The sequence below is a fragment of the Boleophthalmus pectinirostris genome, unplaced genomic scaffold, assembly GCF_026225935.1.
Source record: "Boleophthalmus pectinirostris isolate CB_2022bp ecotype Guang Dong unplaced genomic scaffold, ASM2622593v1 HiC_scaffold_15, whole genome shotgun sequence".
Classification (NCBI taxonomy): Eukaryota; Metazoa; Chordata; class Actinopteri; order Gobiiformes; family Gobiidae; genus Boleophthalmus; species Boleophthalmus pectinirostris.
The window spans coordinates 29,040,495-29,067,674 of NW_026571070.1; the positions used below are offsets into that span (position 1 = coordinate 29,040,495).

General features: G+C 36.9%; 1 protein-coding gene and 1 long non-coding RNA gene across 2 annotated transcripts; one reads left to right on the forward strand and one right to left on the reverse strand.

Moving 5' to 3' along the window:
• Positions 1-1,657: 1,657 nt before the first annotated feature.
• On the reverse strand, positions 1,658-6,228 carry LOC129408128 (uncharacterized). Its single transcript, XR_008631831.1, has 4 exons — positions 6,195-6,228; positions 3,903-4,006; positions 2,597-2,698; positions 1,658-1,734 (listed from the first exon to the last, which is right to left on the reverse strand). It is a non-coding gene; the product is annotated as an uncharacterized LOC129408128 (long non-coding RNA).
• Positions 5,687-26,549, forward strand: cul2 (cullin 2). Its single transcript, XM_020930721.2, is given in 22 exon segments — positions 5,687-5,787; positions 6,672-6,810; positions 6,942-7,044; positions 7,122-7,216; positions 7,860-7,965; positions 8,043-8,125; positions 8,210-8,306; positions 8,392-8,502; positions 9,473-9,635; positions 11,880-11,971; positions 11,973-12,005; positions 13,782-13,889; positions 16,523-16,582; positions 16,680-16,808; positions 17,530-17,616; positions 17,711-17,863; positions 18,784-18,861; positions 18,942-19,008; positions 20,401-20,603; positions 22,379-22,480; positions 22,550-22,666; positions 25,910-26,549. Coding segments are annotated over 21 exon segments (2,238 nt in total). The 5' UTR covers positions 5,687-5,787; positions 6,672-6,691; the 3' UTR covers positions 26,042-26,549.
• The last annotated feature ends 631 nt before the right edge of the window (positions 26,550-27,180 follow it).

The window sequence follows — 27,180 nt, forward strand, 5'->3', positions numbered from 1 at the left end:
CGTTGTGTTTCCTTGGTAAAAATGATAAGAGTAGAAAACCCCCAGCATGATGTCACCACAAATATCAGTAATCAATAATAAGAGTAACGGCATCTCCATGGAGACAAGCGCGTTGAAAACCCCCATCTAAGTTATAAAGGGGACTTTTAAAGGTCTACTGTACCATTTAAGGGAAATATTTAAAGGTTTAGACAAAAGGAGTCCTTCTTCAAATCGGGAAGGAATTTTTTCATGAATCCCATAGTTGTGTTTGGATCTAGCTAACATGCCACCATAAAAATATTTAAAACGGATTATATTGTAGGCCTATGAAGGTAATGAATCTTTAATATGATCATCTCTATCATATTAACATGCCAAGTAGAAGTATGGCTCCCTCTACTGATGACAAAAAGTAATATGTATTTTACAAGAGCTTTCAGGTTAAGGTACACACTATGTAACTTTTTTTTTTTAAGTTTTATTGCCATTGTCAGTGAACAAAATTACCAACTAGCCAGCGCCTCTATTTTTTAAGACAGCTTAGGTTACACGAAGTGGATACAAATGTAATGCTGATGTCTTACAGAGCATATATGGAATCAATTTTATGTTATGGCATGTCAACATGGTTTAGTAACCTGCCAGTCAAACTTAAATCACAGATTTTTACCATGACTAAAAGAGTGGGTAAAATAACGGGTGTGGCCACTAGCTCACTTCAGCAAATTTTTGAGGAGACTGTTAGGAAGCTTGGCAGGAAGGTGCCAGTGTCCCAACCCATGTTCTTCACAATCAGTTTGAGTTGATGTCATCAGGCAGAAGGTTCAGGGTCCCTAACTGTAAACTGAACAGATTCAAATATTCTTTTGTGCCATTAGTCATTAATCTGCTAAACTCAGATAGTGCAGTTAAAAAATAAAAGTAAAAGGCTTAGAGAATGTGCAATCAAAACGGCACATAGGTCAAGGGAATGTGCAATCAAAACTGCACACAGGTCAAGGGAATGTGCAATCAAAACTGCACATAGGCTTAGGAAGTGTGCAATCAAAACGGCACATAGGCTCAAGGAGTGTACATTTATTAATAGAATACAAGATTACAAAGGGCTTGCCTGTAAAGAATGACTTAAAGGTCCTGTTGGTGCATCGCTCGTGGTCTTGTATCTATTTCTGTTCTATGGTGGTGTTTGTGTCGTGCTTTGTGTTGTGTTGTCCTGTCTTTGTGATAAAGCATGTGACCCCTGTCCCATGACAAATTTCTCGCATGGGAGACAATAAAGGATTATCTTATCTTATCTCATCTTATCTTATCATAACTAGGAACTTGCTTTGGCGGTGAGGTGCAACATAAAACAATGAATAATAAATAATAGTAATAGATATGATAAAATGTAAAGAAAATACAAAAATGGCAATAGCATTGGAAAGTTTCACAATATGGTTTCTATATACTATATTATTTCAATGACAGATGCTTTATTGTTACAAAATAATACAAAATTGAAACATACAGGGGTCACTCTCTCTCTCCACAGACCTGACCTGTAACTTAGCCTGGAGGTGTCACTTGCTTTTCTCCAAGTTTAAAACTGTGAAACATTCCAGGCACGTTTACTATGAACACACAGTCATTTAGCCTTACCTTGTCTATTTCTAGGATTAGGCTGTGGTTGGATGGGGGTTACCGTAGCGACGAGACCATTATTCTGCATCCCACTGTGAAGGAAGAGAACATATTCTGGGCTAGTCGCACCTGAAACACATGAAACAAGATACCGTTTTGTAAAGACCACAGAGCAAACTAAGGAAGCATAACCTCACCCACAACATTCGGCTCCAGTCAAACGAAGCTCACCTAGGCTGGCAGGTATAGGGACAAATTTGGAGCGAAATAAAAATGCTAGGATCACGTAGAGCGGGTTAATATGAACATTTTAAGACCAAAATGACGAGGCTCACTGTAGCAGTTACAAAGAGAGGGGGCGACCATTTTTTTATGTAAAGTCAATTGGAGCCAGAATTGATGGAACCGGAAGTGCTCCTCATGCTCATTTCCTATTTGGAACGCGGCAACTACAGGGTTAGCTATGTCAATTTATGTATACAGAGATTTATTCATATGACATTACAGCATTATAGAATCCTCCTAGTTTAAAATGAAGGTCAGTTCTAAGAAATTCTAAGAAAAAAAATTGGAGCTGTATCAGATCAGATTTTTTTTACATGTATTTGAGTAAATTTTGTCTTGACTCAGTACAGATATATTGTATAAGCAGCTCTTGAGGTCAAAATATATAATGCTGCAGGCTGTCTGCATCGAATTAGAAAGTTTTCTTGTCCAATAATCAAAACTCTGCTCCTGAGAGTTGTGAAAAGAGTTTCTAATCTCATTGTGGTCAATGACTAGAATGGTTGGAATGCAGAAGGTAAGTGAGGAATGACTTTGGACCACTGCAAACAGTTTAAAATGAGTTCTGTTTCTCACATTTTTAAGAGTAAAAATCTGGTTTTGTTGACTTGAATGACTGGGCCTGCATCTTACATCTTTCGAATGGGAAAAAGTCCTCAAAATGTTGCATAAGAAGTCGAATGCGACTGATTTAGATCATACATACCTGCTCCAATTCTGTACGAATGGCACTGGTGCTGGTACAGCACAAGGGGTCTATACATGCCTGTATCTCTGCCAGGTATTTTCATAGGTGGCAGGGCTGACACTTGAAAAAACAAACAAAACGTGTGTCATTTTTAGGCAAGGCAAGACAAGTTTATTTGTATAACACAATTCTTACACAAAGTAATTCAAAGTGCTTTACAGAATAAGAAATACGTTAAAATCACAATACAAACAAATAAAAACATAAATAATGATCATAAAATTAAAAAAGAGAAATGTTGCTGTTACCATAACAACATAAAAGCAGTAGTGGAATGTAACAAAGTAAAAGTAGTAAAGTAAAGTGCTTAAGTAAACATTTTAGATATCTCTACTTTACTTAATTACATTTTAAAGTGGACACTTTTAACTTTTCCTTCTCTACATTTTACTTTACTTTTGCATTTACTTCCCTACACTGTACTTGTACTTGTACTTGAAATTGTACTGTGCTGTACTGTGTGAGATCTGCTGAAAACCCTAAAAATTTTTTGAATCAAAGTCATAGTTTGAGAAAAGAAAACATACAAATAAAAACAAGACAAAAAAAATCAGCTGAAATCTGTATAAAAATCATTAGATTTGAAGCTTTATTAGATCTCATACTCTATGCAAAATTATTTTACTTTTTACAGTACAGTACAGTACAGTACAGTTCAGTACATTTTAAACAGGTACTTTAATGCTTAAGACTTTAAGACTTTTACTTTTACTTGAGTATTTTTTGCTATCTGTACTTTTACTTAAGTGACAAAATTGAGTACTTTTTCCACCACTGCATAAAACTTTGCAGTGACATCATACTGAAGGAGGGGTAGTACTGCATGTTTCTCTATGGAGGAATGTTCAACAGTTATCATAGTGACACAAAGCACAAATGAGCAAACACAGCCTGATAAGTTTGACTAAAGAATACAAAATTGATTTAAACAGCACATTTTAGGAACATATGATTAGTCCTACTGTCCTGTTTAGATGTTAGATGTCCTGTTTAGTGAAAGTAAATACCTGAAAAACTGTTGGCTAATGCTAGCTAGCTTGTGACTGTAATGTTATTTTATTTTTTAAATGCAAAAATGAGCTGTCCTATTGTAGCTCCTGTTAAGCCAGTTCTGATCAGATTGTGTTAAAATAAAGCTCTAACTTGAGTAACAGAGCTTCAGACAGAGCAGTCCCTTCAGTTAGCTTCACACTCCAAAATAAATATTGATGACATTAGCTGCAAAGTATTAACAGGCCACTTGTTTATATTTTTGGCTACTTACTGTATTGACTGTATTGTGACACATAATGAAGAATCTGGGGTGGAAAAATGGGAGTAACTGGTGGAGTCTGATGTTCACTCTTTATGGTAACATTAGAGTCCATTCTGTAAAACACATCATAAGATTAGTGTGCAGTCCATTTATGTGCATTACAAAAATATCTTTGTTATAGATACAAATAATAAGTTGCACTATGTTCATTTTCTGTAGGAGGTCTACCATCCATTTGTCTCCATGGAGATGTTCTTGCTCTAATTGTAATCCACAGTAAACCAGGGGTGTCCAAACTGATTTCACTGAGAACCACGTATGGAAGCATTCATACTCAATACAGCTCCATACAGCTCCATACAGCTCAATACAACTAGTCTTTCAGATAGATGCATTTTACGTGAACAGATAAAGCCAGCATAGCTTTAATAAGGCTTGGAAGTGAAATTTTAGGTCTGAATCATAATACAATGATGTCAGTGCGGTAACAGTGGTAGAATCGCTTAAAATTGCAGTATGATCAATTGGGCCATTTCAGCGGGAGAAGCATAGTAGACACCCCTGGCATAAACACTTTCTCTTGCATTATAAATTAGCCTGCTGGCTTGCTTGAATCTGACATAGCAAGCCCTAACTAACTCCATGTTATGACAAGAAGGAAGCAGACACTCCAGCAAAAGGTTTGCACACCATTCATTTTATAGTGATTATAAAGTGATTTCATACTTCATCTTCTCTGTTGGTTATGCAGGCCTATGAATATAACACATTTTATGAGTTTTACCAACCTTTTAAACTGTCCAAAACAGAAATCATACAAAATGTTCATAGCAACACATGGCAAAACGTAAGAAGGCATTTTGCATAAAATAAACAAATAAATAAATAAAAATAACACACGCAAAACAACCACACAACACAGTCCATTCAAACAACAACGCAGAAGGTAGTGTCCTATACTGACAAGCCTCATACAGCATGTGTTTAAATAGAATAAGAATAAGAATAATTTGTTTTAAATTGCAATTTACCGGCCTTACAACTTCTTACTATTTTTATAGAGACCTAAAGACCTACAAAATATGACTTCAACTGATCATCCTATTCATGTAGGAGGTATATTAATCATAATTAATAATAATTGCTTGTCTCTTATGCAATCATTAGCATTCCACCAGCTAGGTTACGTCAGTTTGTTAGACTTGTTCACATTAACACGATCTCTTATTTTTTTCACTACTGACTGGAATGAAAGTACCTGTGCTGTGTAACTCACCTCTAACTTGTAGATACGACTTGAAAAATATTTTCCAACAATATATATATATATATATATATATATATATATATATATATATATAAACTCAACAGCAAATCAGCGTTAAGTGTTAGAATAACTTTTTGCAGATGAACAAAAATACTAACTTAGTCGAAAATTTCCATGGTTCCAACGGCTGATAGCTTTAGCATGGTAATTTTCTTTATATATGTATTTCTCATGTAATTAGACTATTAAGATTATATAAAGAAATAAACATCGGTACAACAACAAAAAAGAAAAAGATATATTTAAAAATAAAATTAAAGAAAATAAAAAGATAACTAACTGGCCTCCGTAGTTTCGACCATACCATTTTGTATTAACAGGGGTCAATATAATTTTTTACTTTTTTATCCACCTTTTTAAAACATTACTATTATTTCCACACGTGATTTATTATTTGTAATTCCAAACGTGTAAATATATGACTTCATCGTGTAGCTTACGTCTTTTGCTAACACGATTACGCGGAACATAATGGTAGGTTCCAAAGACAGGACAGAGCCGTGAGACAAATCAAGCCTGTGACAGCGGACAAACTAGACTTTTATTACAACTCTATTCCACACCAAGGTACGTGGCTCCCAAATGCACACGACCGGCCCGAATGACAGCTCGGGTTCGGACTGCAGCATCACGCCCTCTGTTGTTGTCATCGCCTCTGATCAAACTGCACAGAAGATGATCATTTGCTGAGCTATCGTTAGCCGTCACACAGTTAGCCGCTAGCAGATGCCGGAAAACCAATGCAAAAGAATAGGGAAACCTGTTAGCATGCTACCCCGCTTAGCCCATTAGCCACACAGCCTATTTTGGGACTGGCATTCCGCTAGCTGATAACTTTGCAGGTTTATATTGTTACAGTAGAAGCTATGTTGGAGCTATTACATGGTAGCACCGGTTGCTGCTATAGTAAACATGTTGGGTATTGTGTATTGTAGTAACAAATCCAGATATTAGTACAATGAGTGTTGCAATACTTTCTCTGACGTGAAATCAGCTGCTAGAAGTCAGGCCCAATTTCTGATGAGGAAGATCCTTTAATCGGTGTGATGCTATTGTATACTACCACAAGGTTGAGCGAATGTCACTATATAATGTCATAGATTTGATGTCTGAGTCCTGTCTTAAACATATTTGTGAAAGCACTAGATGTTCCAGATTTAATCAAAGTGCCCCAATCATTGTAGTTGTAAGAAATTATTTAGTTGTTATAAATTTGTTTAAATTCATTAATGTAATGTTATTTTAGAAATATTGAATATATGGCCTGTGCACTATTAATATTTTTAGGCATATTGCTGTTAATGTAAACACTACATCATCACCATCATTATCATTTTGATTAAAGTTCTTTTAGATGTTGAACTTTGGCAAATAAAACATTTTAAATGGTATTATTTGCTTGTCTGTATTTGTTACCAAACCTGTATTTGAATTTGTTTGTTTTTCTTTAGGTGTGAGGGCAAATTGGACGATGTCCCTAAAGCCACGGGTGGTGGATTTTGATGAGACATGGAACAAGCTTCTAACGACAATCAAGGCTGTGGTGATGCTCGACTACGTGGAGAGAGCCACATGGAATGACAGATTCTCGTATCCTTTATGCTACTGCTGGGCCTATGTTCCTGTATGTTACTTTAATAAGATGTCTTGCGGTTTGTTTTCACAGCACTATGAAAAGTAACCTCATGTATAACAATATTTATTCTTAACCTGACTCCCAGTGACATTTATGCCTTATGTGTTGCATACCCAGAGCCCCTGGGTGAAAGATTATACACAGAGACCAAGGTCTTTCTTGAAAACCATGTCCGACAGTTATACAAGGTAACATCACTGCGAGGATATGCCACAGTACAGTGTGAGACTTCTGCTTTAATGAAGTGTTTGTACTGTACCTTTAGAAAGTCCTGGAGTCAGAAGAGAAGGTTTTGGTCATGTACCACAGATACTGGGAGGAGTACAGCAAAGGAGCCGACTACATGGACTGTTTATACAGGTGACCAATATATGTTTTTTTTAGTTTTTTTTTTCTGAAAGTAGCTTGTTGCTTTATAGTTATAGTATTGTACTATATGGTTAATGGATACATCATTCTTGGTTCACTGGGTACAGGATAACATTTACACGTATTTGCTGTTAAGAAAAGGTTTGAAATGCCAACAGACACTCCCCGATTTACTCCAAATCAATGGGCTCTGGGAGAGAACTTCTATTTTTACGCTGCTGTCTCTCTCTGTATAAATCTCCTTCTGTAATTTACAATGTCAGTATCCCTGACAGATCCAGACGAAAGCTCTTAGCTTAGTGGCATTGTCTAGCTTGTTTCTTGATATAGATCAAATATAAAGGATGTGTTGACAGAGCTCTCTGCCAAAATAGGTTGTCGTTCTTTTTTATTATTTGACCATGTTGTAAATATGAAAAGTTACCTATACAAAGGAAGTGCGTCATTTATAGTCCAAAGGATTTTGAAAATTTGAAATTTGAAAATTCAAATGACTTATAAAGGAATACCCCCATCAGGCAAACAGTGACTCCTGGTTTTGTAGGATTTTTGGTTGCCTGGAAACTTCAAGTCATCATTACCCTCCCTCACAGTATAAGTTGTGAAATGTCTACTTTTTTTTATATATATACAGGTATCTCAACACTCAGTTTATAAAGAAGAACAAACTAACAGAAGCAGACATACAGTACGGTTATGGTGGAGTGGACATGAATGAACCACTTATGGAGATTGGAGAGGTAACCATGACAACATACATTTAAAAGCTAAAAATGTGCCATACTTTATACTTATGCTTTTGTTTTGTTTTTTATAGTTGGCGCTTGATATGTGGAGGAAGCTAATGATCGAGCCCCTTCAAGCCGTCCTCATCCGGATGTTACTGAATGAAATCAAAAAGTATTGTTTTGTCTTAATACTGCTTTCCAGCTTACTTTAGCCTATACTTTAGCTTAAATCCTAAAATAATATTTTGTTGCTTAGTGATCGTTGTGGTGAGAATCCCAACCAAAAGGTAATCCATGGTGTCATCAACTCCTTTGTTCATGTTGAACAGTACAAAAAGAAATTTCCACTAAAGGTAAGCCCAAATGATTAGATTTATAGCCACGTATATAAAGATTATGATCTGTTCGTGCTATATTTGGTGTCTCTTTTTGTTGCAGTTTTACCAGGAAATTTTTGAGGGGCCATTTCTGATAAAAACAGGAGAGTATTACAAACAGGAAGCTTCAAATCTGCTACAAGAATCTAACTGTTCACAGTATATGGAGAAGGTCAGTAGAATGCTTGTAAAGAATATGTAAATAACACAAGACATTTTGTATTTGTAGGTCATACGTGTTTAGTGACATATGTAAGAGTTTAAATATTGTCCACTAATTGCTGCTTTCACGACACAATAATGATTTTACATGATCATGGTTTCACTTCACTATTAACTCTCTCAAAGTTCTAGTGTAGTCTATATAGACTTGCTTTCTTTTCCTTTCTTTTGCTCCCTATGACCACTCACTGGTCTGGTCTTTTGGCTTTCACATATTTTTCCCCAAAACGATGAAATGCATCATAACTTCAACAGTGTCACTTGGCCATTTTGGTTTTAAGCACATCCCACTGCATTGGTTCAGGAGCCTGGTATTTTGTTGTGATGGCGTTTGAGGTGACGTAGTGCCATTTTTAACAGGAAGTCACTGGACCCATTTCTATTATTAGAGTTTCTATATTACGCAAAATTGACTCCTGTGAGATTTAAGCCATATTACCTCATCACAAACATACCTGGAGCTGTATTTTGTTTCGATTACATATGTTTGAGCAATCCTCTATTAGTCTGTCTATAGCTCCCAATCTCAAAATGCTCTGTTCCACCTTTTGTCATGAACTGGTAGTTTTCCTGTTAACGGCTACCTTTTACCTTTAGTTCAGTAAACATTGGAAACTCCAGACCGGAAATTATCCAAATGATTCACAGTGGAGCACTTCCTGTATTACCAAGTAGCAGAGTGTTTTCTGTTTGAAAGAAGAGCACTACATATAGAGAGTTCGTGTAAGACGTGCAAATTAAATAAAACTCAACTTCGGTTATGTTTGTGATGAGGAAACATTGTAACATAGAAAAGTATTATAGGTCCTTAAAGACGTTTTAGTTCAATAGTCTATGTGTGTTACAGATTAACACTAAATAGCAGTAATAAATCTCTTCTTTGAGCTCTAAAAAGATTATTATTTTGTTGTTCTGTGCAGGTTTTGGCCCGGTTGAAAGACGAGGAGGTGAGATGTCGAAAGTACTTGCACCCTAGCTCTTATGCCAAAGTCATCCATGAATGCCAGCAGAGGATGGTGGCTGATCACCTGCAGTTTCTCCACGGAGAGTGCCAGAGCATTATCAGACAGGAGAAGAGAGACGGTAAGCAGTCTTCTGGATCTCCTGCTTATAAATACATGGTGGTCTGGTTACTGGTTTGGTGACACTGGGTACATGTACACAGACAGTAAAAATCAGATAACTAGAGCAGGGTGACCAGACGTCCCTATTTACCCAGGACAGTCCCAGTTTTGAGCTTTGTGTCCTCTGTCTCAGCAGAGTTATACAAAACCAGTGATTTGTCCCAGTTTTATACAATGTACATGTTCCAGATGTCCTTATTTTTGACTAATTTCATACCCACCAACAGTAATATTGCCATTTGTTTAGCTAAAATACAGAAAACTGTGCTTGAAAATGACCATAAGGTAAAAATTGCACTCTGTTACACTGATGAAAGTCCTTCAGATTATAAGATATACTGACCCACAACAAGTGAATTGAGAATCTTTTCACAATTTTACTGTATTTATAGCAAACTATCCCAACCATGTGTGTGCCAATTTAGAATTTTGAAAATCTGGTCACCCTAAACTAAAAGTAATTAGATAACACAATAATTAGATAAAATTTTTGGTTTTTGAGTTTACATGCAAAAAAGAAATCTGATCTTTTAAATTCACACATCTGGACATGTGTCTGTACCAGATTTTTATGTTCTTAAAAAACGTGAATGTTATAAGGCGCACTGTTATTGAATGGTCTATTTTCAAACCTTTTCACATATAAACCGCACTGGACTATAAGGCACATTTAACGAAACACAACAGTTAGATGGCTCAGTCGGACTTTGTTTGGCACATTCACGGTGACTCTGGGCTTTGTTCAGTTGTAGCGTGTAGGGAGAGTGCTGTCTGGGACCGCTGGACTGTTGGCGTGGAGTGATGAGTGTGGCTGCGGGTGGTGCGGCTTTGTAGTTTACTGAAGTCATGCTGGGACACCCTAGTGGATTCATGTATCAGGCGCTCTGGATTGTGGGGCACGTAGTCATTTTTTGGGGGGTTGGAGGCTTATGAGTGCACCCTATAGTGCGGAAAATATGGTAGTTTATAAGCACTTTTCACAGCTCTAAAAGACCAGAGCGTAGTTTTGCCATCAGTGTAAAACTAATATAAAATTAACGTGCTGACCACACACATCCTTCTCTGACAATAAAATGCTCTGTAATTACTGTAGATGCAGATGGTACTTATTTTGACCTAAAGAGCTACTCATCTGTACTGGGGCAAGACAAACTTTGCTCAAATATGTGGAACAAAATCAGATACAAGGGCCCTTAATAGTGGGATTTTTGGAGTTTATTTAGAAGATAAAGTAACAAAGAATTTAAGTTAATATTTTCAGTCCTAAAAATGTCTTTTTCATTTTTGTCTTGAAACCTCTAGTTTGCCATTTTTGCTTACTTTTACTTGTTACAACCTGCACTGGTGTGAATAATCAGAAAGAAATCTGATTACTCACATTAGATATAACGGGGCACTTTTATATGGTCAGTACAAATTAGATAACTAGATCAGATTTTTGGTGTGTGTTTACATTCCCTAAATAAATCTAAACACCAAGAACACTGTATTTGGAAGTACAATGAATTTTAAAGGGTTCATATCAGGCTATTTTCTGATCTATGTTATGTTATTTCCTCATTAGAAACAGACCTGGAGTTGTGTCTTGTTTCATTCACACATGTTTAACATGCACATCCTGCATATTTAGGCTGAGTTCTTCCCTCAAACTTAAAACAGGTGGTTCCACCTTATGATGTCATGCTGTAATACAGGAAGTGCTCCAATGTGCTTTTAAACTCCATACACCTTCACTAGAATCATTTGGACAATTTCAGCTCTGGAATTGACTATCTCTACTGAATTAGAGGTAAAAGGAGCTGTTAACTTGAAAACTACAACTACATGACATCACAAGGTAGAACATTTTGATATTTGAGGGTGCAGAGAGCCAAACAATCCAGGATTAGTCAGACATGTGTGAATGAAATAAAACACAACTCGAGGAATGTTTTTGAGGAGGTAACAGCATCATAACATGGCTAAAAGCTCACTAATCCATTCTGCATAATATGGGACCTTTTAATCTGTTTCTCTTAAATTTGTGTCACTCTTTGTAACTCTTTGACACATTAATTTGCCCTTTTAGCACAAGTTTCCATGTCAAAACCAGGTGTCAACAATCTAAAAGAAATCAGACTACTCACACCAGTATTTTAATAATCAGATAATGATGAGATTTCGGTTGTGCATGTAAACCTATTTCTTTTATCCTGTGTTGCAGACATGGCGAACATGTACACTTTGCTGCGCGCCGTGTCAAACGGACTGCCTCACATGATCCAGGAGCTGCAGGTGCACATCCACAATGAAGGTCCTGCGGGGCACCAGTAACCTCTCTCAGGAAAACGTTAGTATGGCTATCCGATTTCTGCTTTTGTCGAGACCCTTTTGCAGGTGCTGTGGATTCAAATGGAAATCGAATGGTTCAGTTGATTTTGCTGCTGAAGTTAGCTTCACACCCCCAGGGAATTTTGTTAACTCAAAGCACTACTCTGTTAGACGCTTTGGTACTCAAGTTAGACATAATTTGAGCTTTGTTTTAACACAATCTGAGCAGAAAGAAACAAGGCTGAAGATGAAAAGAACATGCTCCTGAAAATTTGTTGTTTAAATCCATTCTGTATTTTTTCTTAAATTTTCAGACTAAATACCTCTTGCCTGTGTTTACTAATGTGTGCATTGTGTCACCCGTAGTGTGATTTCACTGCATAGAATCAATGTAGTATGTGAGTAAGTGAAAGGACATGCACATCCATCGTAAAACTTTAAAAATGATAACAAGTGTGCAAGATCCGAGCAGGCATTACTACATTTGAAAAGAAGAAATTGGTTCAATAATAGCTGAGATAAAAATAGCTGCAGAGAGGACTGTGCATTGATAAAATTTTAATTGATATCGACATTCAGTCATTTCTAATTGCCAGTGATATTTTCTGGTCTATGTTCTAATGTTGTTTCCTCATCACAAACGGACCTGGAGTTGTGTTTGGTTCATTCACACATTTAACACACAAACCCTGCAGATTTAGGCTGCGTTCTTCTCTCAAACAGAAAACATGCTGTTCTACCTTGTGATGTCATGTGAAAATACAATAAGTGTTTGTGTTTTTAAACTCCGCATATCTTCACTTGAATCATTTGGATAATTTCAGCCCTGAATTGCCAGTTTTTACTGTAGAAAAGGTAGCTGTTATAGTGGAAACAACTTGAAAACAGAACATTTTGAGCTTTGTAGATTTAGACGTGTGAATGAAACAAAAAACAATACACGTAACAACATTATAACGTGGCTTAAAGCTGACAAGAGTCAATTTAGCATAATATAGGACCTTCATTTGTCTTCTTATGTTGCCCAGCTGCGCCTGTAAATCATAAAAAATTACAAGGAAGATATTCAAATAGTTTCTGACCAGTGTGAAAAGGCCCTTTAAGGCTCCTTTCTGTGCGAAGGCAAATTGATTGTTACACTTAAGTTAATGAATGTGTAAGTGAATGATGCTGTCAGAGTGATAAAGCCAGCAATTATCTGGCCATTATCCAAGCTCTATACTGTCAGGCTTAAATCAGCGGGTTTGGCTCTGGCTCCTTTTAGACTTTCTCCACATAACTTTGCAGCTGAGTGCAGTCGAAAAAATCGCAAAGGCTGCAGTTATTTAAGAGCGATTCATCTGTAAAGAAATTTCATCACAGGGTTTTTTTTCTGACGAGCATTGCAGTTGCATTTACATTTCCAATTTGTGTAATAATTGGATTCTGTTCAAAGTTCATGTTTCAATTGCGTCCAGAAGAACTGAGAAAACGACTGAAATATTAACTAACTAATACAAAAATCACATTTCAGAACATGTGTACCAATTTAAACTACACGGTTAGCAGTTTTAAAGAAGAAGAAGGCAGGAGATTTTGTTTGTGGACAAAATTAGGGCGCTTCAACAATTGTGACCTTTGCGATTTACTACATGTGTTGATTTAAAGTGTGATTGTTATTAAACTAGTGGCCTTACTCCATGAGGTCTGATTATGTATTATAGAACCTGCTTATCTTGTACTTGAAGTCTCTATAAATGAGGATTGTTAACCCTTTACTGTCCTGCTAATTTTGCTCTTTTTCCCAATGTTCCAGATGCCGACACAGTTCGTGGAGTCCGTGCTTGAAGTCCACAGTAAATTTGTCCAGCTTATAAACACCGTACTGAATGGGGACCAACACTTCATGAGTGCACTTGATAAGGTAAAGTCCCCTACACTCCTTCCTAGTGCTCTTCAGTCTGTCTCTAGATCAGTGGTTCTCAAACTTTGTCTTGAGTAGGGATGTAGCGATGTATCAGCTTCAGTATCTGTAACGGGCAATATCAATACAGATTTTTCTATTGTAGTAATGAGTCGAAATGGATATATGGCTTTATGTAACAAACAATTTTATATCCCAGTACAATACATAAAAGTTCATTTGTGATGGTTTCCTCTAGGGCTGGGTATCATTAAGAAGTTGCCGATACAAGACATACTTTGATACAGTGCACTTTCGATACAATATATTTCAAATCGATTTGATACGTTTCAATAAAAAATTGTGTCTAAATCAAGGCTGTGACACTAAAAGTCTTAGTTAAACTACTTCTTGTGCAAAGTTAATATAAAACACAACCATTTTAATCATCAGAACAGTGAAAATGTCAAATGTGTTGCATAACACATGCAACAAAACTGTAGCGCTGTAACAAAATAGTTGAGTAAAATATACCAAAAAGTACTCTTGACGATATATTGATACTGTATCATCACATTAAGCGAAACGATATATCAATATTTGAATATTTTTGCACACTCCTATTTTCTTCAAGTTAATAAGGCTGGGATGAGATACGATTTTCATGACACACCTTAAGATTGGGTCCATGAGAACGAGACAAGAGGAGCGTTGTACATAATTTGTAATAAATAGGTAGTATTTTTATATATTTTATGTTATTTTAGTACTGCTTTTTGCAACTACAGCTTCTCAAATGATATAACTCACCAGCTCTTAACTAAGATAAATTCAGGTGAGAAATAATCTCACAAGATAATTTTTCTCATGTGTCTTGTGGCAATTTTGTCTCACATTCCTAAACATTTTGGGCCTTACTAAAGATGCTAAAACATACATATTGGTATCTGCCAATATTGGTTATCAGTCACAGGAGAAGGACAAATATGGGACATCAGTATTGGTGCAAAAAAATCCATCATACCTAGTCTCGAGTACCCCTAAGCTTTGTCTCCCCCTAACCTGTGATTTTTTAAAATGGGCAAATACATCTCTTTACAAGTATATTATTATAACTATTATATATTTTTTGTTTTAATGCTATTTATGCCCAACATGATCTTACAAAACATTCTCAAGGAAGTAAAGAAAATAGTTTTGATACCTTGCAGCTGATGTCATTAACATTCCCTGGGTGTGTGACGCCAATGATAGGCTTTACTCTGTCACAAGCTCTGTTACACTTTAATCTGAGCTTAATTTTAATACAATCCGACCATAAAAAGATGACTTAGTTGGAACTGCAACAGGTGAGCTGATTTATGCTGTTGAAGAAGTCTCTCGCGCGTAAATTTACAGTTACAAAATAGCTCACATTAGCCAACAGTTTTTCAGTCAGTCACTCTCACCTTTTTGTTGAAAATCAAACTCCTAAACAAGACCATGAACTCGTACTGATTACAGAGTCCTGAAACTGTGTCGTTTAAATCCATTTTGTATTTTTTGTAACTGAAAAACTGTTTTAAGAGCAAAAATCATCTCACCTGTTGTAGTTCCAGCTAAATCAGTTCTCAGATTAAAGTTTAATTTCAGTGGCAGAGCTTCAGATGGAGCACACCCCCATTGAATGTTGACATCAGCTGCAAAGTATCAATAGTCAAATACAAACCAGTTCCATCTTCTACTAAAATCTGGTATTCTTCCAAGAATTCCCTGGTTAGTGTTTGCATTCTTTCACTAGTCCTTGTACCCCTAATTGGGAACCACTACTCTAGATGACTTCCTTTTATTACCTCCGCCAAGGAGGTTACGTTTTTGCCGGCGTTTGTCTGTTTGTTTGTTTGTTTGTTTGTTTGCCTGTTAGCAACATAACTCAAAAAGTTATGGACCGATTTTGATGAAATGTGAAAAGGAAGAACTGATTTCATTTTGGGGGTGATCCGGAAGAAATCCTGGTTTCTGGATCACTTTGAAATTTTAGTTAACATTGTGGTAAATGGGGCCAAAAATTTTGTTTCTCAATATCTCGGTTAATTATTGACCAAACCCCATGAAATTTGACTCAGTGATGGACAATGGGATCCTCTTTCATATTCCAAAGGCTGATCCGGATCTGATCCAGAAGACTGATTTTATCGCAATTTATATAAAAAATGGGGGTAGTCCTTGGCAGAGGTCTGCGCTCTCTGAGTGCTTTTCTAGTTTTATTTATTAGTTTATTTGAAGGTCATTTTGGATTTCAAGGGCGCATTAAGTAACTTCTGTTGTAGAGGTTAGGCCACCTTCTTGTCCGGATGGAAGTGTCTTTGCCTGAAATGTTCCTTAGTATAGTATTAAACTTATCGAGCTTGCATTTATTCAACAAATTGTGTTTTAATTGCTTAAATATACCTTGAAAATCACGGATTCTTACTGTGAGTCAAGTCACCTTTCCACAGATCTGACTCATAAATTGGCCTGGTGCCATCACCTGCATGTCTCAATGGATAGTTAAATGCCATACTGTCAAACATTCCCTCCAAAGCAATTGCATTTCCGTAGAGACAAACAGGTGCCTGAACCTATACTAGAAAAGTTACGTAGTGAACCTTTAATAAACACATTTATTTGTTTAGGCCCTGACATCAGTGGTCAATTACAGGGAGCCCAAGTCTATCTGCAAAGCCCCAGAGTTGGTGAGTACACACACACAATGTGCATACAAAGTACTTGTGAGTACTTTTATTATCTCTGTGTCCTCCTGACCCATATCCCTGCCCCCACTATGTCCAGCTTGCGAAATACTGCGACAATCTGCTGAAGAAGTCGGCCAAAGGGATGACGGAGAATGAGGTGGAGGACAAACTCACCAGCTTCATCACCGTCTTCAAGTACATCGACGACAAAGATATTTTTCAAAAGGTGATCTCAAGATTACACTACGGCCACAATTAGGCTTGTGCTCAGTCTGGAGTTCCATTCGGTTTGTTCATGTTCTAGTCCAGGTTTATTTCTGGGTTTAGTCCCAATTTTATAAATAGTCGTGAAATATGTGCTGGGCCTTGTTTAGTGATATCAAAACCGAAACATAAAACAGAAGATGTGAGTCTGTTTCACAGCTGAATCTCCTTGAGTGATGGGGGTGATTGATGGGTGGATTAGCAAATCAGGGACACGCATGATCTGTCATTATCAAACAAATATGGTTACTTAAGAGGAAAAGAGAAATGCAAACCATATCACAGGGGACTGGAAAACACCACACAGTTCTGTAGAATCAAAGAGCGAAAGTAAACAGAGAATGAGCTCCTTTGTTTCACATGCGTCACTGAAATAAATAAATCTGATTGGACAGTCATGTTTGGTTCTAGCTCAGGACATGATTGAGGGTATGGGGATCAAACTAATCTCAATCTGTATAAAACTATGGGGAGAGATCATTCTGGACTTTCCATGCATAATGCACATCTAAAACTGATTTTGGGTTTTGAAGTTGGTACTTTATTGTGAAACTATGGATTAGGCTCAAAACTCGATACCAATTTTGATACCACAATGATAAATACATAAAAAAAAGAAAAACAACTTTTTATAGTATACATTGTATTAATCACCTTTTCCACCCATTTTCGATTCCTTGTAGTTTTACGCCAGAATGCTTGCAAAGAGATTAATACACGGTTTATCATTGTCTATGGACTCTGAAGAAGCCATGATCAACAAACTAAAGGTATGTTCTCCACGTTTATTTAAGTCCACATTTCCACCTCTGTATCTATGACTATGACTAAATATTTGTTGTGTTTTTTTCCTGTCTCTTGTAGCAAGCGTGTGGCTATGAGTTCACGAGCAAACTGCACAGAATGTACACAGACATGAGCGTGAGCGCGGACCTCAACAACAAGTTTAACAATTTCATTAAGACGCAAGACACAGTGGTGGACCTGGGCATCAGCTTCCAGATTTATGTATTACAGGTACAATTATACAATTAATGTATAATTGGTTTAGCTTATGTCTAGAAATCTGCAGCCAATCATCTGTTACTGTATTAAAAGTTGATATGTTGACCACATTTGCGGTAACTTTTGGCAGTGTTGGTAGTTTCTGGGTATTGACAGATACTCAAAATTAGCACTAGTATCAGGACTGAAAAAGTTACCAGGAAGAACCCTCACACCTCATCTGTTACCATATGAACCAGTTACAGCCGCAAACGACAATGAAGGGCCTTGACCCCACCGTACCTGTTGTACATCCAAATACAGGAAATTCTGTGTCTAGACTTAAAGGTTCATTGTGTAACTTTGTGTAACTGGTGGAAGGTCTGTCAAATGCTTTTCTCCCTGGAAATGGTATTGCTTTCTCTGGAATGTTTCACACGATGGTATTAAACCATTCTATCTTCATGTAGGCCAAACCAGACCAGGTTACAGGTCAGATCTGTGGAGAGGTTTTTTGAAGTATTTTTGACCACCTGTAGTTTAATAAATGTAAAGTAGAGCTGTTTAATGTCATACTGTGGAACATTCCAGGCAGAGCTATGGCATGTCCATGGAAACAAGCAGGTGACGAACCCCCAACCAAAAAGTTACGTATTGCTCCATTAAATTATATCTAATTGGACTTTAATCATTTTGCAAGTCTACATAAATTATCAAAAATATTATAATTCCTAAGAAAATATCCAATAATAAGTTTTTATTGTTAGCGTTAAATATTAAATATTATTTTTTTGTCTTCATTGATTGACAGCACCGATTTTCATAGTAAGCTTTAAACCTCTATTCTTGTTTCCCATTATTTTTTATTTATTTTTTACTACTAGATACATTTTCTTTTTGGGTTGACCTGCTTTTAATTTGTATTTAATTTTGTATTTAATTTGTTTTTCTAGGCTGGTGCTTGGCCCCTCACACACGTCCCCTCCTCCACATTCGCTATCCCTCAAGAGCTAGAGAAAAGTGTTCAGATGGTGAGTTCCCACACTGCAGGTTCAGTCAAAAAACTATTATTCTAAATGTCATAATAATATAATCTCTCTTTTCTTTTCAGTTTGAGTTGTTCTATAATCAGCATTTCAGTGGAAGGAAACTCACGTGGCTCCACTATCTCTGCACAGGTAAAACTGCAGTACATGGGTTGTTTGTTTATTTGGATCTCCATTATTATTCCTGGGGTCCACAGCTTAAAAAAAAGTATATTAAATCACAATATGACAATTCTGATAGTTGAATTATTCTGAATTATCTCTTTTCTTTAATTTCATTCTGGATCCAAATAGAAAGCTTTTCATTTTGCATATATTTAAAATCAACTTATTTGCCCGAGCCCAACTTACGATCTGCATTCAAAGTTTTAGACAGTACTGATGAAGGAGGCACGTAAATGGTGGTTTCATCTGCACCTCAGTTTTAGCATAATCTTAAACAAGAGGCAGGTCATTGATGAATATTAAAAACGACACAGGCCCTAAGCAGCTGCCCTGGTTTATCCAGGCTGGCCCCACCTAGTGCCTCTGCTCAATTTCATTTCTCTCTAGCAACTAGGTCAGGAATCAAAATACAATAGACTGTTCGCAAAAACCTTGGAAGTGCAAGTTCAGGCACCAGCCAGTCAGTGAAGAGTGATATATTCAGTGTTGTCAACGATTCCTGAGATCGAGGATTTAAAGTCGGAACAAAGAGAATGTTTAGTGAATTTCATAAAGGGGAAAGACGTTATTGCCCTTCTTCCTACAGGGTTTGGGAAAAGCTTAATATACCAGTTAGCCCCATTAGCGGTGCATTACATACGTCACGACCAAATAGCAGCGATTGGTTAAATGATAAAAAGTACCCACGTACCATCGAGCAAACGAAATCTAAGGCTGTGAGGTCAGACGGTTTTTACAAAGTGAAACTGGCTGATTAATCAGGCTAGCCCTGAGGTACCTGCAATTAAATTCTTTCTTTCTCCATTAATATCTAAGCTAATCATAAAAGCAGACCTAATATGCAAAATTTACTTTTCAGAGGTTTTGACCATGTTAAAGTTGTTTCCTTTCCTCGTTTCTCCTCTCAAAGTTTTGGAGTGATTTGGCCATGTTTGACTAATATTGTACTGAATTTTCTTAATTGGTGAAATAGTGTTGTGTAGTCATTTTGGTACAAATGGAAAAAAAAAATGCTGCTCGCTAGTATGATGCTATCCATCAGAGGAGCCAGCAAGTCGTTTTAGATGAATATTGCGATTTAAAATGTAAGTTATAATGTAATGATTATAACTGTAGCAGACACAAGCCCTATATGTCCTATATGTATTCTTTAACTGTTTCAAGTGACTGAATTTCAATTGATTGAAATTCTATTAATTGTGCAGCTCCACATGTAGGAATAATATAAATTACATGAATATAATTGATAATGTTCTTGTTGACAATGCTAAGGGCCTTCCAAAAATGTGAGAAAACACAAGCCTATATGATGAATAATGCAGGTGTTTGAGTGTGTTTAAACCTTTTTTTCTGTACCAGGTGAAGTAAAGATGAACTACCTGTCGAAACCCTACGTTGCCATGGTGACGACGTACCAAATGGCTGTGCTGTTGGCGTTTAACAACAGTCTGACGGTGAGCTACAAAGAGCTTCAGGACGGCACGCAGATGAACGAGAAGGAGCTGCAGAAGACCATCAAGTCTCTGCTGGACGTCAAGATGATTAACCATGACTTGGAAAAGGTCAGGAGCTTAAAGAGAACAATAAAAAACTGAAAGAACACAGGCTACATATAGTTGCTTTAATATGTACGATTTTAAAATGTACGTGAACAAAGCAAAATACAACTCCAGATATCTTTTGATGAGAAAGTAAAGTACATTTTATAGACACTTAATGCAGACTGTCTCAGAAACTAACTTATATCTCTCCAATATTAGACTATTAATACACACAGAGATATAAGGGAAACACGAGGAGAGGCTGTGGACCCCTCTCAGGGACATGGGGGTGATGTGAGGTGATGTGAGTGATTATGGAGCACTGACCCCAGGAGACACAGCTCTGATGGCTCCTCGTATATACCTTCTCTGTACTACGCTTCCCACATAAACTTAACATGCCGCTTTCTGATCTGAATGGTTGCTACCTAAACCCAACCCAACACACACACACAAAATGCACTGAGTTCCATTCATGTACTAGAGACTGAGTATAACCTTAAAGTGCCTATGACTTGTTGGACTACACATAAAACACAGTTAAGATCATTATTTTTTTTTTATTTTACAAAACATTTTACTTTTTCTTTCCCAGTCTGGACATTTTTTAGGTTTCAAGTTTTACTTCCTGGTTAGAAATCATGGCATCACACTTTCAGCAACTATTACCTAGCAACCATTTTTTTCAACATATTCTTCAACTTTTCTTCACAAACTGCCTCTAGATTGGTGTAAAACTATAATTTGTACCTACAACAAATATTACATCACCAAATGAAGTAGGAATTAGAGAATCATCGAAATGTACAGTGTGATTAGTATTTGGGTATTTGGATTGCAGTTTTAATGATGTATTTAAAAAAAAAAAATCTGCTTGACTTTGTGATAATATATTTGATATTTAACACCATCAAATACTGCAGAGGTTTCCTCCCACTTGAGCCATGGCCTATTGTCATTTATTTAATATAAAAAGTCTAAATAGAAGCCGTAGTGACCTCATACAAAAGTACTAATACTGCACTCAAGCCTGCACTAGTGAGCTTGTGTTTTTAATGTTGTACAGCACTTTGGTCGGCTTTAGTCGTTGGAAGGTGCTATAGAAATAAAGTTTGATTGATTGTAACTGCCTTGTACAATTTAAAGTAGATGAATGCGTTTGGGTTTTTTAACAGTAGATAGCAAATGTGAGCTGTGGTCTTTGGTCAGGTCAAAGCTGGCACACTGTCAGACTACAGTAACATAGACAGCCTCTCGTGGTGGTCTGTGACAATACAACAGGAGAATACAACATGGAGATGTTATTGCTTTCTCTGGAATGTTTCACAGTATGGTATTAAATTTTTCTATCTTTATGGAGACCAAACCAGACCAAGTTACCCAAGCGACCCCATTCACAGTCAGAATGTCTGTTTTTTCTAGGTGTTCCTGAGTAATAAAACCACCTTTAATTAAATAAATGTAAAGTAGAGCTGTTTAATGTCGTACTGTGGAACATTCCAGGCAGAGCAATGATATATCTACAGAAACAAGCAGGAGAAATTCAGTTCTGTCACCTCCAGAGGACAGAACTGAATTTGTCATTTGCCATGGATCCTACCAGGACGATTGAGGCATTAGACAAACACCCTTTAACCTTACACTTAACAATACTGTAGTTGATATTGAATTTCTAATAATAACCTATTCATAATTTGACTCTATTCTGAAGTCAAACCTCTGTAATATTGGGGTAGCTGCTCTTTCCATTAGTCTGTAAACATAATTTAATAAAGTATTTTTTTCACGTGTTGCAGGAGGACATTGAGACTGAGTCGACGTTTTCACTAAATATGAGTTTTACCAGTAAAAGGACAAAGTTTAAGATCACTACATCAATGCAGAAAGACACACCACAGGTATGGCCTTTCTTTTCTAGTGTTCCACACTAGGCACAAGGAGACAAGATTTTTGTGGTTTTGTTCCAGGAAATGGAGCAGACGAGGAGCGCAGTAGACGAGGACCGCAAAATGTATTTACAAGCTGCTATAGTGCGAATCATGAAGGCCCGCAAGGTGCTCCGGCATAACGCACTCATCCAGGAGGTGGGTGTATTTTATTTTATATTTTTGTATTTAACATATTTTTCAGGCTATAAGTCGCACCAGCCAAAAAATGCATAATGAAGACGAAAAAAACATATATGTCACACTAGACTATAAGTTGTACTTAAAAAATGTATTTTATGAAATCAGACAACAGGTACCAACATTTCACCGATATATTAAGTTCTTCAGATAACTATAGCATAAACAACAGAACAGAACAAGTTTAACAAACTTTCCATCTCACTCCAAATCACTAAATCCATTGAATTCTTCATCCTCTGTGTCACTTTTGAGCAACTCCACGACCTCCAGAGGTAAACAGAGCACCGCTTCCTCTTCTGCGTAGATCGTCAGACTCAGCATCAGTTCCAGTTAGAATTATTTTGGCCTTTCTGAATCCCGACAAGATGGTTTCAGTTGTCATTGAAGTTCAGGCTTTATGGATTCATCCAGTGACTTCCAGGAAAATTTCATGGTGCACCCTTCCAGTTGCCGTGAAGCTGTGTTCTCCATCCTCACTTTCCGCCAGTCCCTCAGAAGTTTCTCACTCACTCCAAACTTTCTTTCTGCTGCTGCTGATTTCTGTTTTGGCTTTCACTACTTGCAGCAAGACAGAGGCTCTTTCTGCAGGAGACATGTGCAGTAGAGGGCGAAGTGACAGTGGTACAGGAATAATAGGAGTAGCAGATACTGGCACATAAGCCTAGAGCCTCTCGTGGCTGGCTGTGTGAAAATTTTAATATATAAGTCACACCAGAGTATAATTCACGGGAAACACCCAAACCATGAAAAAAAGTGTGACTTACAGTCCGAAAAATACGATACTTTTTAATGTATGTATGTATTCATTCCTTCACCCATGTGATTACAAACATTTATTTTATGGTACTATTTCCTCTTGTAAGAACTTAAAACCATATTGTGTGTGCCAGATTGTTTTCTTTTCCTAATGCTGGTTTCCATCTAAGTTCTAAATATATGCCCAGTGTGTGGATGTAAAGCAGAGGTTCACATGCACTTGAAACACATGCTGTGAGTTCCGTGGTGGTGAGGTAAGGCTGCTATGATAGGCATCAATATGGGACCATGTCAGAGCATGTTGGTCATGTCACAAGTCTCTCCATAGGAGCTACCTCACACACACTCACTGTACGTCTCCTTCAGCTGCTGTACACAAGCTCACAGATCATGGGGTTATACAGTACATCGATTTTCTGTTTGAATATTTCACTATATTCATTACGTTTTACCTAAGATTCTTGTACATTCATGAGACAAAGCACAAAATTTAACACTTGGTTTTTTTTCTATTTTGTGAGGAAATTGTTACATTTCTATTGTGCATTTATTTATACAAGTGAACTTTTTGGAGTTTCTGTTAAGGCTGTACAATTAGTTGAATTTTGCTCGCGATTTCGATTTGTGTGTCAATCTCCAAACTCATATAGTTGAGTTGAAACGATTTAAAGCTTAAAGTTTATTTTTCGGATATTTTTAATATAAATAAGTATATTCATAAAATGTTTTAAATATAGATATTACAGAACAGCTGGATATAGAGTTTATTTTGGAGACTTTTATGTTTTTCTATGCCTTATTTCATGTAAAAAGTATATTTTTAGTTTTATACATTGCAAAACTGCTCTAAGATTCATATTTGTAGCCTATATTTATTTTCAATTTGAGAGTTTTGCATAAATTAATTAATAATAAAATATTTTTTTCTGAGAGAGAAATGTGGAATAAATGCATAGTGTAACTAAAAAAATAACTGTTGGAATAATCGTGATTTCAATATTGACCAAAATAATTGTGATACAAATTTTTTCCATAATCGAACAGCTCTAGTTTCTGTTTTCAAATAATATGATCACTGTAGCCAGTTTTAAACTATATATCACTAGTTCATTTGTGACTAATCAGGGCACTAACTCCAGGCATGTTTTGGGTGTTTCAAGAGCTGCTGCAGGTTTTTTCTCTACTTTGAGGTCAAGTTGTTTCATAGAGAAAATCCCACTCTCAAAGAGATGCCGTGAACGCAACTGGTATTCACTTTGTTGATGTTTTATTGGCATGGCTGATGAGTACAAGCTGTGATTTCAGTCATGTAGCTGTAATTGACACCACAACTGTTCTATATACAGGTCTGGTCTGCGTGATTCTCCTTTCAGCTGCAACAAACATTTCCTTCATACAACAATGTTAAAGACGCTGTACATCATTTTTACTGTCTTTAAAAACGTGGAATTTTTAACGGTTTACAGTGGTCCAAAGTTATTCTTCACTTACCTTATGCATTCTGTCTTGAATATGAGTCTTGCTGTGGCGGGAAATTTGGCAACAATTAGCAAAGAAGTGTATTTCCTGACTATAAAGTAAAAAAAATAAATAAATTAGTAGTTATAGTTATAGTAGTTTATTCTGTCATTTTACGACACTACAAAACAAAACAAAACACAACATAGACTACAATCCTATTGATCATGACTCAAAGGGTTTAGGCTGAAGTAAAAAGTACTTATGATGCCATAACCTATTAAATAATGACAGAATTCCAAGAAAAAAGCAGCATATGAACAGCAAGTTTACATTTATGACATACTGTATATAAGAAAGATTCTGACCTCAAGAGCTGCTTATATAAGATATTTATGTTGGGGCAAGCCGATTTTCACTCAGATATATGGAAAATGTATTTTTTACATGTTATGTGCTGTTACAATAATTCCAGTGTTTTTCCATATTAAAGGGCCAATATTAGGCTATTTACTGATCTGTTATAATGTTGTTTCCTCATCACAAACAGACCTGGAGTTGTGTTTTGTTTCATTCACACATTTAACACACAAACCCTGCAGATTTTGGCTGAATTCTTCTCCAGTCCACCTTGTGATGTCATGTGGTAATACAGGATAATGTGGATAATGTTGATAATTTGCAGTCCTGAAATTGCCGATCTCTACTCGACTAAAGGTAAAAGGTAGCTGGTAACCTGAAAACTACCAATTCATGACATCACAAGGGGGATTTTTTGTGTATTTTGAGCTATGGAGATTTAGATGTAGGCAAATTTTACGATAAAAAGTTACTCAAACAAGTGTGAATGAAACAAAACACAACTACAAGTATGTTTTTGATCATGTAACAACATTATAACATGGCTTAAATCTCACAATAATCAATTTCTCATAATATAGGACCTTTAACGTTTTTCTCATCTCATTTTCTTGTTTCTCACAGGTCATCAACCAGTCCAAAGCCCGGTTCAACCCCAGTATCAGCATGATCAAAAAGTGCATCGAGGTCCTCATAGACAAACAGTACATCGAGAGGAGCCAGACGTCTGCGGACGAGTACAGCTACGTCGCATAGGCCCCTCCCCCTTTCACCACAAGCCCCGCCCACTCCAACCAGTACAAACACAGTACCGTAACACCGCCACATACAAGTGACTCTACCGACCGAGCAGGACCGGAGCCTCAACTTTATACAGAAATCACATTGTTACTCTGAAGGCCAGTAGCGCCCCTTAAGCCGCAGTGTAAAATTGAAGTTTACATCACCAGTGCCACGCCCAAAACGCGTCAAAACGAATACAACGAATGCCTATAGGAAAGAGCGATAAACATACTAGCACAGAGAAATGAAATGATTGAAAAAAGAAGGGGTCTAGGAGCATTGATTAAGACTTTTCTTTACTCACGTTTGCAGTTGTCGTGTGTTTATTTTTCTTTCTTTGTTAAATGTACTCCAGTTAGGAAAAAATATTGTAATAAAACTGGTATACTGAATTATGTATCTACTTTCAAATGTAAAGAGGTGACAAACATCCTGCTGCTTGTCAGAGAAATCAATAAACACTGAAGATTTTATGTAAAAATAGTCTCATGGGTTTTAGTTTTAGCAGGCTCCTCTGTATTTTCTATACTGACCCCCTCTTCTGCTTCCTCTGCTTCATCTGACCCTCTCTGCTTCATCTGACGCTCTTCTCTTCATCCTCTGCTTTATTTGACCCTCTCCTCTACATCCTGACCCTCTACTCTTCATCATCTGCTTCATCCTCTCCTCTCCTGTTCATCCTCTGCTTCATCTGACCTTCTCCTCTACAGCCTGACCCTCTACTCTTCATCCTCTGCTTCATCCTCTCCTCTCCTGTTCATCCTCTGCTCCATCTGACCCTCTTCTTTTCATCCTCTGCTTCATCTGACCCTCTTCTTTTCATCCTCTGCTTCATCTGACCCTCTCCTCTGCATCCTTTGCTCCATTGTCTGCAACTCTGTCTGACCCTTTCCTCTGTTCGTTTCGCAAAAATGGGAATAACCTGTTCATATAATGGATGAGAAAAACTTGTATGTGTAATCTATATTAAGGTTAAGGAAGGTTCAGTTGTGATTGTAATTGTCTTCTTAAAAACGTGGTACAATCCTAACTGAATTGTGACGCACTGTTTGTGTACAAAGTGTTTGTGTGTCCGCTGCTTTTTGGACAAACCGAAAGAATAAAGCAGCACG